At 37.4% G+C, this 15,241-nt stretch overlaps 1 protein-coding gene across 29 annotated transcripts in view; it reads left to right on the plus strand.

Moving 5' to 3' along the window:
* Positions 1-8,778, plus strand: part of USP9X (ubiquitin specific peptidase 9 X-linked) — a 152,533-nt gene extending 143,755 nt beyond the window's left edge. For 16 of the 29 annotated variants that reach the window (XM_078364058.1, XM_078364063.1, XM_054251121.2 and 13 more), the window contains 6 exons: positions 1,065-1,285; positions 1,372-1,460; positions 4,923-5,079; positions 5,237-5,497; positions 6,112-6,207; positions 8,408-8,778. In XM_078364058.1, coding sequence (XP_078220184.1) covers positions 1,065-1,285; positions 1,372-1,460; positions 4,923-5,079; positions 5,237-5,497; positions 6,112-6,207; positions 8,408-8,545 — 962 coding nt within the window. In that variant the 3' untranslated portion in view covers positions 8,546-8,778. The remainder of the gene's footprint in view (positions 1-1,064; positions 1,286-1,371; positions 1,461-4,922; positions 5,080-5,236; positions 5,498-6,111; positions 6,208-8,407) is intronic. The other 13 variants (XM_078364067.1, XM_035288928.3, XM_078364065.1 and 10 more) reach the window with 1 other exon arrangement.
* Positions 8,779-15,241: the final 6,463 nt, after the last annotated feature.

A 15,241-nucleotide genomic window follows, 5' to 3' on the forward strand; every position in this document is an offset into this window, starting at 1 on the left:
TCTGTCTTCTTGTCACTTGAGGTTGATACCATGTTTATGAAATAGTTTAAGAATTAACTATTTAGGGCAGGTGCGGTGGCTCACACCTGTAATCCCAGCACTTTGGGAGGCTGAGGTGGGCGGATTGCCTGAGATCAGGAGTTTGAAACCAGCCTGGTCTACATGGTGAAACACTGTCTCTACTAAAAATGCAAAAATTAGCTAGGCGTGGTAGTGGGCGCCTGTAATCCCAACTGCTCGGGAGGCTGAGGTACCAGATTTGTTTGAACCTCGGGGGCGGAGGTTTCAGTGAGCCGAGATTGCACCACTGCACTCCAGCCTGGGTGACAGAGTGAGACAATGTCTCAAAAAAATAAAAAATTAAAAAAATAACTTTTTAGGCTGGGATCAGTGGCTCATGCCTGTAATCCCTATGCTTTGCGGGAGGCCAAGGCAGGAGGATCACTTGAGCCCAAGAGGTTGAGCCTGGGCAACAGTGAGACTTCATCTCTACTGAAAATTAACAACAGAAAAGTTCGCTGGGAGTGGTGGCATGCGCCTGTAGTCCCAGCTACTCAGGAGAACGAAGTGGGAGAATCACTTCAGCCTAGGAGATCAAGGCTGCAGTGAGCTATGGTGACACCACTGCACTTCAGCCTGGGTGACAGAGTGAGACCAAGTGTCCAAAAAAATTTTTTTTTTTAATTTAGAGTTGGCATTTTTACATCTCAATATATCTGATCATTATAATGCATAATGTTACTTTCTTATTGTGCTTGGGAAACTTGATTTAAAATGTTATTTTTCTAAAATAAAACATTTGGCTAGGTGTGGTGGGTCACGTGTGGTGGTGCGCACCTGTAGTCCCAGCTATTTGGAAGGCTAAGGCCCGAGAATTGCTTGAACTCAGGAGGCCAGATTTGCAGTGAGCTGAGATCGCACCACTGCACTCCAGCCTGGGTGACAGAGCAAGACTCCATCTTTAAAAAAAAAAAAGCATAAGCTATTTTCTATCGTGAAAGTTGTGTTATTATTATTGTGGAGAAGCTTATTAGTTTTTTATTGATGACAAATCTGTATTCTAGGTAATCCTCCTCTTCCCAATCCTTTTGGTGATCCTAATTTATCACAACCTATAATGCCAATTCAGCAGAATGTGGCAGACATTTTATTTGTGAGAACAAGTTATGTGAAGAAAATCATTGAAGACTGCAGTAATTCAGAGGAAACTGTCAAATTGCTTCGTTTTTGCTGCTGGGAAAATCCTCAGTTCTCATCTACTGTCCTCAGTGAACTTCTCTGGCAGGTAAAAGGAAGATAACATTTGTATGTTTATTATTTGGTTTGTTACTCCTTTCATTAAATTATTCACTATGTCTTACTTGTTTTTAGGTTGCATATTCCTATACCTATGAACTGCGGCCCTATTTGGATCTGCTTTTGCAAATCTTACTGATTGAGGACTCCTGGCAAACTCACAGGTGGATGGATACTCTTTTTGTTACTGGAAACAGTTAGGCTTGCCCAGGTGTTAGACATAACTGAAATTGACAGTCACCACTTTTTTTTTTTTTAGCCTATTGGAGTTCTAGTGAGTGTTTTATCTTAAACTAAAACCTAGGACAAGGGTAAATAACAAGTTCTCCCCGTTTCCTCAGAATTTTATTTCCTTTTTTATTCTTTTCTCTCATTGCCTAAGTTTCATACTTAATAAGCCTTTTTCTTTAGAATGATTTTTTTTTTTTTTTTTTTAATTAAGAGCTAGCTTGGGCTTTTGGTAAATATTTGAATTTCATTAATGATGCCCTAGGATTATTTTATTACTAAATTACATTTATTTTAGATCTAGTCATTTGAAGTAACTTAAAGTAGTCATTAGTCACAAGAAGTATAATAGTATATTTAAAAGTAATTCCTAACCAAGTACAGTTTCCATTTTTCGTGGTATTTATATTCTGTAAAGTCACCAGACACTGAGTTAGCAAATACTGAAACATTACTCCTAGGAGAAAATAGAGAATTAGATTTCTATAAGCTTCTGTTTACATTTTTATCAACCAGTTCAATACATAACCTTGTTTTATGTGTGTTTCTACTTAAAGTCATTTAATATATATTGTTGACTCATTAAGTTTGCAGCCAACAGCTCTATAACTTAAGGCTGAACTCAAGCTTTTTTAACACATTCTTCATAAGACGCATCGCAGCCTTCTTGCTCTTAGGAACATTACACAGAACTTCAACATTATATACTTAGGGGTCATTTTAAACATAAAAATAACCAACAAAAGCACAAATATGTGGAAAATGTGGCCAAAGGACACTGGTTTACAGTTTAAGCTGAAACATATAATATCACTTTTGGACTTCACCTAGAACGATTATGTTGGACAACTTGATATTTTTACTGCTCTGCATATGTCCACATATGACCTAGAAAGCACCTTGAGGATTGATTTTTGCAGTTATAAAGTTTAGGAAGTAGGCAAATTCACAAATAACAGAATTTATGAATAGAGGATCAATTATAATTAGTTTTTATGAGAAGTTTTAGAATTTTAACTTTTTTCCCTTTAAGAACTAAGGTTATCCAGCTTAACTGGCCCTCAGACTTTCATGAGAATTTTTCTACTTGTTTTTTTTTTTTTTTTTTTTTTTTGGTAGTAAAAGTTGAATATATTATCTTTAATCCCAAGAGTTATATAATTGATGGCAAATTATGGTATTAGTTGACAGCTGTGCCAGGTTTTATAACTTCCCTTCCCACATGGAAGATAGTATTAATAATTTGGGGAAACAATTCAAAGTCTGTATTGCAGTTTGCTTCCCATCTGTCAATGTAATAAACTCAAAAACCTGATCTGTAACAACAAAATGCTTAAAGAGAAGTTACAATCTGGAGTTTTAGTGGGGATTGCGAATACCAGAATTTGTAACTTAGTATTTTTCAAATTATCTTCAAATTTACCATAATAGATTACAAACAAATACTAATGGCATTAAACCAAAAATCAGTTTTCATGAGACACAAAAGATAGTAGCTCAAAATTAAAGCCATTTATTCAAGCAATATTCAGGGGCCTTCTAAATATGTTCATAGGATTTGAAAGCTTTCTTCAGAGTTGATTTTAATGAAATCTAACTTCTACTATTTTCTTTTTTTTAAATGCAGTATTTCTGGGAACAGTGGTTCACCCTGTAATAAGCACTTTGAGAGGCCAAGGCAGGAGAATCGTTCGAGGCTAGGAGTTTGAGGCCAGCTTGACCAGCATAGCAAAATCTTGCCTCTCTCTATTTTTTTAAAAAAGAAAATTCTATAAGCACTTATAGTTTTAAACCAGTTAATCACATCTTAGCTCTTGTTTGATTAGAGCAAGTGTTAATGGCTAAGACATATATGCTAGAGTAAATGAGGAAATTACAGTTTTGTGTAATCAGGTAAGATATTGTTATTTGAATCACTGACCCAAACATGAAAATACTCTTCTCATAATGAACTTTTAGTTCATTCAGTGAACAGTGTTCAACTATTTATGGAGTGTCTACCATGTACTCAGCACTGCTTGGCATCAGGTAATAAGGCAAGTGAAGATAGTATTAATGAAAATGGCATTTGAGAACAGTTGATACTAATGGGGAGAAAATATGGTATGGCAGAAATACTGATTTAGCACTTCATTGTCACCTGAGAAAAACAAGGTAAAAGCAATTTATATGTAGTGTTTCAGATTTGGACATGGTTGGTTTGTCTGCAATGATTAAGCTTTGCAAAATTGCTGAAGTAATCTGTTTGGAAATCATGAATGCAGTTGATGGAGGAAAAAATCTTTTTGAATTGAAACATTCTATTAAGTAAAATACCATAGTGTACATTAGAATCTTAAATTCTCAGTGTCCAGGTTACGTTTTCTAATTGAGGTAAAATTTACATAACATAAAATGCATCATTTCAACCATTTTTAAATATACAATTCAGTGACTTTTAGTACATTCACAATGTTATATAGCCGTTACTACTATCTGATTCCAGAACATTTTTATTACCCCAAAAGGAAACTCATACCCAATTAAGCAGTCACTCACCATTCCTTCCAGCCCCAGCAACCACTAATCTGTTGTCTCTATGGATTTGCCTATTGTAGACATTTCATAGAAATGAAATCATGCAATTTGTGTGTCTGACTTCTTTCATTTAGCTTAATGTTTTCAGAGTCCATGTTACATATGTCATTATATCTGGATAATTTATAGATACATATACACCACAGTTTATTTACTGGCACATAATATTTTTAACACAAAAGAAACAAGGCATGTTTGTGCCCCTACAATCTTTTTTTAAGTTAGTTATTTCAGGGAAAGACAGGAACTAGTTGGCTAGGTATTATTACTCTGTTGTAGTTTGAGAAGAGCTGAAATGAAATCCTGTGTTATTGGCAAATCATCCAAATTGTACTATTGCCTGTAAAAATGCTTTGCCTGCCATGTATTCACATTATTAGAATTCAAATACTGTACCTCCACATTATATCACTGAATCCTAACTTGCCTTCAGAGATGCAGTTTTATGAAAGGTATTGATGTATAGCAAATTACTTTCGACTACCGCAGTCATAACTTAGTTACTATTTAAAAATTTACATTACTCTTGAGTGTCCTGAATTCACATCAGGCAGTGTATTTAACTTACATACATGGCAGAATTATTTTGTATTGGTAATAAGTTAGAGCGCAGCTGTATGACCTCAGCAAGCTGTATAACTCTGCCAATTTTCTCATCTGTTAAAAGGTTTAATAATAGTACATACTGTCTAGTGTTAGATTAAATGACTAAATCAAAGACATTATTACGTGGCACATAGTAGGCACTCAGTATATATTAGACTTTAGACGTTATATATTAGATTTTAGACGTTTTTCTTTGATATCTGGTTCTCTTTCAGAATCCATAATGCACTGAAAGGAATTCCAGATGACCGAGATGGGCTGTTTGACACAATCCAGCGCTCTAAGAATCACTATCAAAAAAGAGCATACCAGTGTATAAAATGTATGGTAGCTCTATTTAGTAACTGTCCTGTTGCTTACCAAATCTTGCAGGTGAGGATTTTGTTCTTACAATTTTGTAGAAATCTTAATCAGAGTTAAGGATTCTGTTTTAAAAGAAGAGAATTATGAGAACTTGGGGTTGTCATTTTAAGTTAACTTTGAAGTATTCCATATCCTCTTATATATATGATTTTATTTTCTTTTTCAGGGAAATGGAGATCTTAAAAGAAAGTGGACGTGGGCGGTGGAATGGCTTGGAGATGAACTTGAAAGAAGACCATATACTGGCAATCCTCAGTACACTTACAACAATTGGTCTCCCCCAGTGCAAAGCAATGAGACATCAAATGGTTATTTCTTGGAGAGATCACATAGTGCTAGGATGACACTTGCTAAAGCTTGTGAACTCTGTCCAGAGGAGGTAAAAAAAGCCACCAGTGTGCAGCAGATAGAAATGGAAGAGAGCAAAGTAATTCTTTATTTTATAGGCCAGTGTTTATGTATTAATGATATTATTAAAAGATTGTGTTGAAGTTTTGGGTTTTGAAAAATGTTTATTCGGCTGGGCGTGGTGGCTCATGCTTGTAATCCCAGCACTTTGGGAGGCCGAGGTGGGTGGATCACCTGAGGTCAGGAGTTCAAGAGCAGCCTGGCCAACCTGGCAAAACCCCGTCTCTACTAAAAAAACAAAAATTAGCCAGGCGTGGTTGCGGGTGCCTGTAATCTCATCTACTGAGGAGTCGGAGGTTGCAGTGAGTGAACGTTGTGCCATTGCACTCCAGCCTGGGTGACGAGCAAAACTCTGTCTCAAAAAAAGATTAGAAAAATGCTTATTCTGTGTTGTCTTAAGCAAATGAGGGAGCCTTCTTTTGGAGAAATTTCTGTGAAATTGCCTGAGATGTAGTATTTCTAAGAGAATGCAAATCAGTTTTTTTGTTTGTTTGTTTTCAATTTATTTATTTGCAGTAAAACTTGCCAATGAGTTAGTTTTGTAGATTTTTAAAATTTATTTCAAATAGGAAAGGTTAAAAATAAACTTGAGTTTGCCTACATAATTCTGTATCTTTAAATATTCAAAATTAGGAGCCAGATGACCAAGATGCCCCAGATGAACATGAGTCGCCTCCACCTGAAGATGCCCCATTGTACCCCCATTCACCTGGATCTCAGTATCAACAGGTAAACAGGAGTCAGTTGTGGCTTTATCCCCTAGAACTAGGTTTTATGCTTAGAGGATGGCTCAATTTTTTGTTGTGACTACAAAGTAACAGGATTATCTAGACTAGCTTTGGGAGCATGATTAGAAGAAGAATGGTTTGGAGTGGGGGTCATGGTGCAACATGTTTGAACTTAACCCTGTAGGGTTTTCCTTGTCAAGAAGGTGTCCCTCTTGTGCTAGTAGTTAATATAAAACTGTGTGAGAAATTATGTCAACATAAAATGATCATTGTTTAGTGCAGAGGATTATGGTGACATTTACTATGAGGCGAAATCTTCACCTGGATTTTAAAGATACTAAGGTATGGCAATGAAGTAAGAAGTCCTTGGTTACTTAGCCACAGGTTTCAGTGATGGTAAAAATAACTGGGGAAAAAAAGGATTTGGGTTTCATAGGTGATTAACTGTAAAGTAAATAGCAAATTAAATTAGATAAAGAAACATTCGAAATGAGAACTTTTTCTTTCTGAAACCAAAATGCAACTAAATCAGCACTTGTGAGGCAGTGGTACTCAAACTTGAACAGGCATGAGTCTCCCTTTGGGGCTTGCTCCAGTAGAGTAGCAGAGGGCTGGACGCTACCCCAGAGTGTCTAATTTCATAGGTCTGCAAGGGGGCTGGATAATGTGCATTTCTAACAAGTTCCCAAGTGATGCTGCTGGTGGTCCAGGAACCATACTTTGAGAAACATAATTTCAGGCATTCTTTATTACATTTCAGTGTGTACATACAAGCAGACTGAAGAGTTAGGAAGTACATATTCAGCATATTTATTTTCATCTATAGAAAGTAAAGCCTGGCGGGGCATAGTGGCTCATGCCTGTAATCCTAGCACTTTGGAAGGCCAAGGCAGGTGGATCACAAGGTCAGGAGTTCGAGACCAGCCTGGCCAACATGGTAAAACCCTGTCTCTAGTAAAAATAAATTAGTCGGGCTTGGTGGCACATGCTTGTAGTCACAGCTACTCAGGAGGCTGAGGCAGAGAATTGCTTGAACCTGGAAGACAGAGGTTGCAGTGAGCCAAGACTTTGCCACTGCACTCCAGCCTGGGTGACAGAGTGAGATTCTGTCTACAAAAAAAAAAAAAAGCCGGGCGTGGTGGCGCATGCCTGTAATCCCAGCTACTTGGGAGGTTGAAGCAAGAGAATTGCTTCAACCCGGGAGGCAGAGGTTGCACTGAGCCAAGATTGCACCACTACACTCTAGCCTGGAGACAGAGTGAGGTTCCCTCTCAAAAAAAAAAAGCCTGAAATCTTGGCTTGGCTGATATAGTATGTACAGAGAAATGAGAGCACTGTAGGGTTCATACGTTTAAAAAGGTTAGGGAACCAAATCTACAAGGAAGGTTAACTTAGTTTGGCCCTGAGAAAACTCTATGTTAATCATGCCTGGTTACTTTATTATCTTGAACATTGTTCTGTTTTTAATCAGCATTATTGTGAGTTCAGGGTTACTGCTTCTGCAGATCTCATATCATGGTTAATCAGTCTGATTTAGCATGTGGAAGACCCAACAGATGCTCACAGATCATTCTCTGACAATTTTTTACCAAGAGCAACAGTGGGTTAATCCTTTATTTGCCTGACTTGAGTCTAAATTTTTTTGACACTGAAAATCATTTTGGCCAAAGATTTCTGTGGACCTACATAGTCACTGCTCTTATTCAGAGCAGTGGGGTTTGCATTTACACTTTTTCTCTTTCAGGCCTTTGTTTTGTTTTGGCACTATAGTAGTGCAAGGGTATTTACAGAGTAAGTCCCAAGAATAAAAGTTTATATTTCCAGAGACTTTGGACCATGATTTTTGAAGTTTTTTTTTTTTGAGACGGAGTTTCACTGTTGTTACCCAGGCTGGAGTGCAATGGCACGATCTCGGCTCACTGCAACCTCCGCCTCCCGGGTTCAAGCAATTCTCCTGCCTCAGTCTCCCGAGTAGCTGGGACTACAGGTGTGCACCACCATGCCCAGCTAATTTTTGTATTTTTAGTAGAGATGGGGTTTCACCTTGTTAACCAGGATGGTCTTGATCTCTTGACCTTGTGATCCACCCGCCTCAGCCTCCCAAAGTGCTGGGATTATACGCGTGAGCCACCACGCCCGGCGGTTGAAGTTGTTTTACTATGTGAAAAGTTTTAACATGCAGATCTCTTCTCCTTTCCTAGAATAATCATGTGCATGGACAGCCATATACAGGCCCAGCAGCACATCACATGAACAACCCTCAGAGAACTGGCCAACGAGCACAAGAAAATTATGAAGGCAGTGAAGAAGTATCCCCACCTCAAACCAAGGATCAATGAAATGCACATAATTAACTGGTTCCATCAAGACTGCACCCAGGCCTTACAGTCCAACCTTTTTCTGTGTCTGGCTAATATTTAAAACTAGAAAAACTATTCCTAATCAACATGGAGTGGAGAGTTTATTCACTGTCTTATCTGCAGAAATTTGCTGTCAATATATAACCCGCCTGCAGTGGAAAGTGTATAGTGTTTTGTAATAAATGGCCTGATGCTAATGTGTAAATGGCAAAGGTGTATATAGTATATTAATGTTGACTGTTAATTCTTAAGCAAGAAACTTTTTTCTTGTTGAGACTCACAGATCTACAAAAACTACAAAAGTTAATTTTCTTGTTATACCCACTGCACTCTGCAACCAGTGTTGCCTGCCTCATGGCAGTAGAATCAGCTCCTTTACAAAAAAAAAAAAAAAAGAAAAAAAAAAACAGCAACAAAACAGAGCCCATCCATGTCAGCCACACCAATAGTTTCATGTTAATTCTTTGCCACTGGAGTCAGTTTTGCTATGAGCAATGTAAGGCTGGTACCCTTTAAATTATTTGGTTGATGTGGAAAATTGGTGATGTAACACTGTTTCTAGGTTTTTTTCATTGCCTTTTTATTCTGATACTAGGTTAATCACTTTGAAGCTATAGTTATGCTGTAACATTTAGCATGGCTTCACACCAAGTTAGTGTAGCCAATGAGGAAAAAGTTACCATAATGACAGCAGTTGTCTGAGAACTGACAGCTGTATTACTCAGAGCTTTTACTTCTTACACCTAGAATATTAAAATATAAAACAAGGGGAGAAATGTGACAAGCAGGCTGTTTTCAGTTGCACATATGTTCCTTATATATAATGTTTGACAGTTCAATCTCTGGGTGGGATAAAGAACACTTAAGTATCAGTAATGGGAATTTTAAAAGATTTAAAACCAATATGCAAAAATTTGCTATGCCAAGATGCTGGAGCATAATAGAAGACTGTATTTGGTGTGCTTGTTTTATTTCTTTGGTAGACTTTATTAGGTGAATCTTCTAAAACTTTCCTTCTGCTGGATCCCAGTGACGTGGAAGTCATCAGAACCCCACGGTACTTGGAGTACCTCTCTGCACCAAGATAACTGGCTGATTTTCTGCTCAGTCACAATTTTACTTGAAAGCAAGAATTGTCCTAGCTCCTTTTCCATTATTCCAGAAAGTCTAACGTTCAAAGCAGGGTCTAATTAAAAAAGAAACTACTGGTTAGTTAATATAATTGAGATACCACAATTTCAGAATAAACATTTGATTAAAAATAAGGAACTCCTCAGTTAATACTGTATTTAAAAGAATTGGTAACTTGAATGTGTGTAATTTTTTGGAACCTGTCTAAAAACCAAATACCCCTGCAAACAGATACAGCCCACCGTATTCTATTTAAATATTTTGCTGTTTTATTTTATAGAAATTATTTTGCTGAATTCACAAATAGAATTTGATTTAAGAAGAACTTTTTGTCCTGTGGTGTGTTTTGGGGTTTTTTTTTGGTTACTTTTTTGTCCTTTTTTAAAGAGGACTGGATATTAAAATTCATTCTGTGCATAGCCTGCCTAGGCATGACACCGATTCAGGATTTCAGTCACATTCAGATTTTGTGCACAGAAAGATTTGACCTTTGGCCCTTACTGAAGATTTTGAGAAATCAGAATGTTGACACTGTAAAAGTTTCCTAACATAATCTTGTACTTTTTGTATGTTTTTTATATACATGTATATTTAATGAGCACAAGCTTGGTTATATTTTTTACAATTCAGTTAATAGGGACATGTTTTGTCAAGGCTACAGTTGGAACTGAAGAAAGCAGAAACAATAGAGCATTGCATTATTTTGTGATTAAAAGGGGCAGGTATTTAAGATAAAGCTTTGGGTATCTTATTTTGTAGTACTCTATAGTCAACCTGTGCTTCTAGGTGTTCCTGTAATAGGAAATTTTGACACCAGATAGTTTTTTAAGTTTGAAAGTCAACAGTATTTGCAATTCCAATTGATTTTGTTTTGGAGATGGAGTCTCGCTCTCTTGTCCAGGCTGGAGTGCAATGTCACGATCTCAGCTCACTGCAACCTCCGTCTCCCAGGTTCAAGTGATTCTTCTGCCTCAGCCTCCCAAGTAGCTGGGATTACAGGCGCCCACTACCACATCCAGCTGATTTGTTTTTTTTTGTTGTTTTTTTTTTTATAGAGATGGGGTTTCACCGTGTTGACCAGGCTGGTCTTGAACTCCTGACCTCAGGTGATCCACCCGCCTTGCCCTCCCAGAGTGCTGAGATTACAGGCATGAGCCGCCACACCTGGCTCCAATTGATAGTTTTTTAATTTAAAAGTTTGTCGGTTTCAAGCTCCTTCAATGAGTGGAATAACTATTTGGAGGAGTTAACTATTTTTAAGTATACCATCTCACCATCTGAGAGGCGATTTATATATTTACTGCTCCTTAACAAAATATGTAATGTACTTAAAAACTTTAATGACTTCCTCAATGAGAAAAAACTTGACATATAAAAGGCTGTGAATATTTCTACTTGGAAGAAGAGCCCAACTTTGGTTGCTTTGAATTTACAAGCCCCCTTGTGCAGGTTAGGGGCTTGTGAATCGTTTTTGTCTCCTTTTGAGGAAGAGTGGTCTGTGTTGTGACCAGGAGCAAGGGAAAGTGAATGGAGTTATTTTTGTTTGTGCAAATTATTTTCTATATTTAACTCTTAAGCATTAATGTATAACCAGAAATTTAAAGATGCATGTTATTATAAGAGCAACATAATGGTGATTTTGAGGTCTTTCTGAACATAAATGGCACATTTTAAATTTCAAGTCTTCAAAGTGCCTAAGGATTATTTAGTTATCCCTCAACTGATTTTTTGAGCCATATATTTCCTATTTTAAATGTTTGCAGAATCACCAGTCTTCCTTTGAAAGAAGTAGCCCCCAGAATTCTAAATGACATGATTATAGAAGACAGTAAGTAGAATGTGTTAACATAAAGACTGAAGATATTTTAGTTGTAAAACCGTTTGAACAAGGGCTTTTGCCCTAGTGTATCTAAGTATTTCAGTGCACAACTTGGTAAAAAACCATACTGCTGCTGTTTCTAAGCCCTCCACCAACTGAATGTTCATGTTTAGCATTGTAGAGGCAGAAATAGCATATTTGGGGTTTTTTCTTTCATTGATTTTTCTCCTGGTGATAATTTTCCAGCCTTGTGTCTTTTAGCTATTGTGTATACAAATTTAGAATTATGAAAATGTTTTCTATTTTTTTTTTCATGATTAACTTAGTGAATGACAACTTAAATCCTTAATCCTAGTAGTGGTTAAAAAGATGAGGAGGCTTTTTTATTTGACTTACATTTGTAAATGAAAACAATCTGAATATTCAGATGACTACTTCAAAGTAGTTCTTTCAGTTTATTAGTATTTTTTCAGCTTATGTTCTCCCATGAGCTGTTTTACTTTGCTGAATTTTGTGGCTAATTTAGTGGATATATCCTGCCTTATTAAGGATTATTAGGTGGATAAGAAAACTGCCTTTTCATTGTAAGTGCCCAGTTTTGGTCTCTAGTTTGAAGGTACTACATACTGCCGATAAAGGAAAACAACACTCGCCCACACCCCAGTTTTTGTGTTACTAAGAAAAAAAACAGTACTGGTTTCATAGTAGGACTCAACCAGAATTGGTCCTACACATATGTGAGTGTTTAGTTTTTGAAAATAAGGTTTTTGAGTGTGATAAAACACTACAGAAGTGCTAAGTGTATTGAGAATTTGCTGCCAATTGTGTTTATAACAATTATTTTTACGTTTGCAGAAATGTAGCACTTTCCCTCCAAATTTATAGGTGTAAGAGAAGTGGGAGCAAGGTGCACCACATTTTAAAGCTGCAAATGTGTGAAAATTTATTTTGAGATCCAGATTCCCAAAAGGAAATTTCACCACCCAAGTCATGCACTTCTTAGCCTTTTACAAGCCAACAGACTGACATGAAGATTGTTCACGGTTCCTAAGATTTAGCACATATACAAAAATAAAACTTTATAAATTAAATTTCGGTTTTTCCCTTTATTTATTAATACAAGATTTCTAAACAGAAGGTAGAGGCGTAGTAGAGCTGAAGGGAGTTTTTTAAAGGGAAATGTTTATGAGGAATTTAGCTGTCATTGTGTATATCCAAAGTGGATTCACACCTAAGAAGCTCAAAGAAAGGAGTTGTGATCTAATTGCAGACTTTATAGTTAAAACTTAACGATTCAACAAACTGGTGTTTCACAGTTCTCTTAAATTGGAAATAACGCAGACCACGTGTTTTGAGGGGAGCCACAGAAGTGAAAATTCAGTTAACTCTAGCATGTTCCATCTGCTGTTTTTTAGTGTCTAGAAATAGCTCTTTGTTGTCCCAGGGAAATAAGATTTCCACAGAAACCTGGCAGTGCTTTCCTAAAGTTGGGTGACTTAAAGAACTGCTAAAAGACATACCAGAATTTCATTGGATTTAATTTCACTGATTTTTTTTTTAAATGGAAAACTAACTTTTCTGCAATTTGGAAAACTACTTCCAGTTGGATTAGACTGTATTTCAACTATTTTTAGCTACATGAGTACATCTAACTGAAAATCTACATAGCTGCCAGTATTTTGAATTGCTTCATTCTAATCTGATAACTTACAGATAGGCAAAAAGTTGACATCTTTATTTTTATCTGTATACTTGAAAGTTTAGATATCTTACTAAAGTTGGGGTTACATAAAACATTTCAGTAACTTTAGGGATGCAAAATCTTGAAAAATGTCTTAAACTACAAAAAAAATTTCCTAAATAGAACAAATTTCAGAGCCATTTAAATAAAGGTTGATTATTTTAAGGTCATTCTATTTAGGTAGTCAAAACTCAAGAGTAAGATAGGAATCATTTTAGCCATCATCTGAGTAAACAAGTCTTGTTCGGATCCATTAACACAAGACAGAATATACTGCATCTGAACAAATGCAAGATGCTGTTGGTTACAGGGCGCCTCAGCAAGCAAAATCACTGGCTTTCACGGATATTAAAATGTGGGGTATACCATCTGGTAGTAAGCCTTGTCATGACAAATGTCATTTTGCATCTGGAAGTAGATTTTTGTCGTGGGCTTTTCTCACATATGCTTTTTTTTTTTCCATTAGTGGAACTTAGGAATCCTATTTGTGTAATTGTTAACAAAGCTGGCCAATTTACAAGTTTATGAAGAAACAGCTTGATGGAACTGAACCTTTGAGGAGTCACCAAATTATGAAGTGCCCTGTGTAAGCGGTCTTCTTGAGGTAGTTTTGTGTCGTAGCTTCTAGTTTTCATATACATTATAGTTAAGACACCAAGTGGACTTTCTTGCTCTGCCAGAATGGTTCAGCTGCCCTGGACTTTCCTCTGCCTGTCACAATACTCCCTATGTTAGAAAATGAGTATAGAGGCCGAGTGCAGTGGCTCACACCTGCAATCCCACCACTTGAAAAGGCTGAGGCGGGCGGATCACCTGAGGTCAGGAGTTCGAGACCAGCCTGGCCAACATGGTGAAACCCTGTCTACTAAAATTACAAAAATTAACCAGATGTGATGGCGCGCACCTGTAATCGCAGCTACTCGGGAGGCTGAGGCACGAAAACCCGAGAGGCAGAGGTTGCAGTGAGCCAAGCTGGTGCCACTGCACTCCAGCCTGGGTGACCGAGTGAAACTGTCTCAAAAAAGTATAGAAACTGGCCTATGTAGCCTTCCCATTGCTAGCCAAACTCCCCAGAGGTAACCAAGTGGGGGGCACCTTGCAAAATAGTGAGAATTGTGTTCTTTTTTTTTTTTTTTTAAGATGGAGTTTTACTCTTCTTGCTCAGGCTGGAGTGCAATGGTGCTTAACCGCACCTCTGCCTGCCACTTCAAGCAATTCTCCTGACTCAGCCTCCTGAGTAGCTGGGATTACAGGCATGTGCCACCACGCCTAGCTAATTTTGTATTTTTAGTAGGGACGGGATTTCTCCATGTTGGTCAGGTTGGTCTCGAACTCCTGACCTCAGGTGATCCACCCACCTTGGCCTCCCAAAGTGTTGGGATTACAGGCGTTAGCCACTGCGCCCAGCCTGTGCTAATTTTCTATTTATATTCAACCTTATAGATGTGTTTAAAAACCAAGATGGATACTCGGGATATTGGAAAGGTTTTTCCATGGAGTCCTAAAAGCAATTCAGTTGCATGAGGAATAGAAATGTATTCTTAACAGTGTTGCTGCTGTGTTTCTTAAATCATTTGCCATTAATTCTCTCATGTTCTCATCTAATTCTTCCCCCACCCATTAAAACATTGGGTACACCACGTATGGAGTTCAGAAGTAAGGATAATTTGGACTGAGTCTTAATTCCCATGCTACTGGGACCAACAAGAAGGAAGGATTTGCTTCTTGGAGGTTCAGAATTGCATTCCCTTCTGACCCACCAACTACTGCCTACACAATGCCTGTTAGCAAGAGGAAGCATTTGCAGAATATCAAGGAAATGAGTCAACATTTAGGGCACATGGTGTATTCAGTGAAAACCCTTCAGAATCCATTTTCCTCGGGTGTCTACATGTTTAGGATGTGGCCCTTATTTCTTGATGTAAATGAATGTGTTCTGGGTGATTAAGGAAACAACTTTTTCAGGCTGTGTTTAAAAGTCTAG

The sequence above is a fragment of the Callithrix jacchus genome, chromosome X, assembly GCF_049354715.1.
Source record: "Callithrix jacchus isolate 240 chromosome X, calJac240_pri, whole genome shotgun sequence".
Taxonomy (NCBI): domain Eukaryota; kingdom Metazoa; phylum Chordata; class Mammalia; order Primates; family Cebidae; genus Callithrix; species Callithrix jacchus.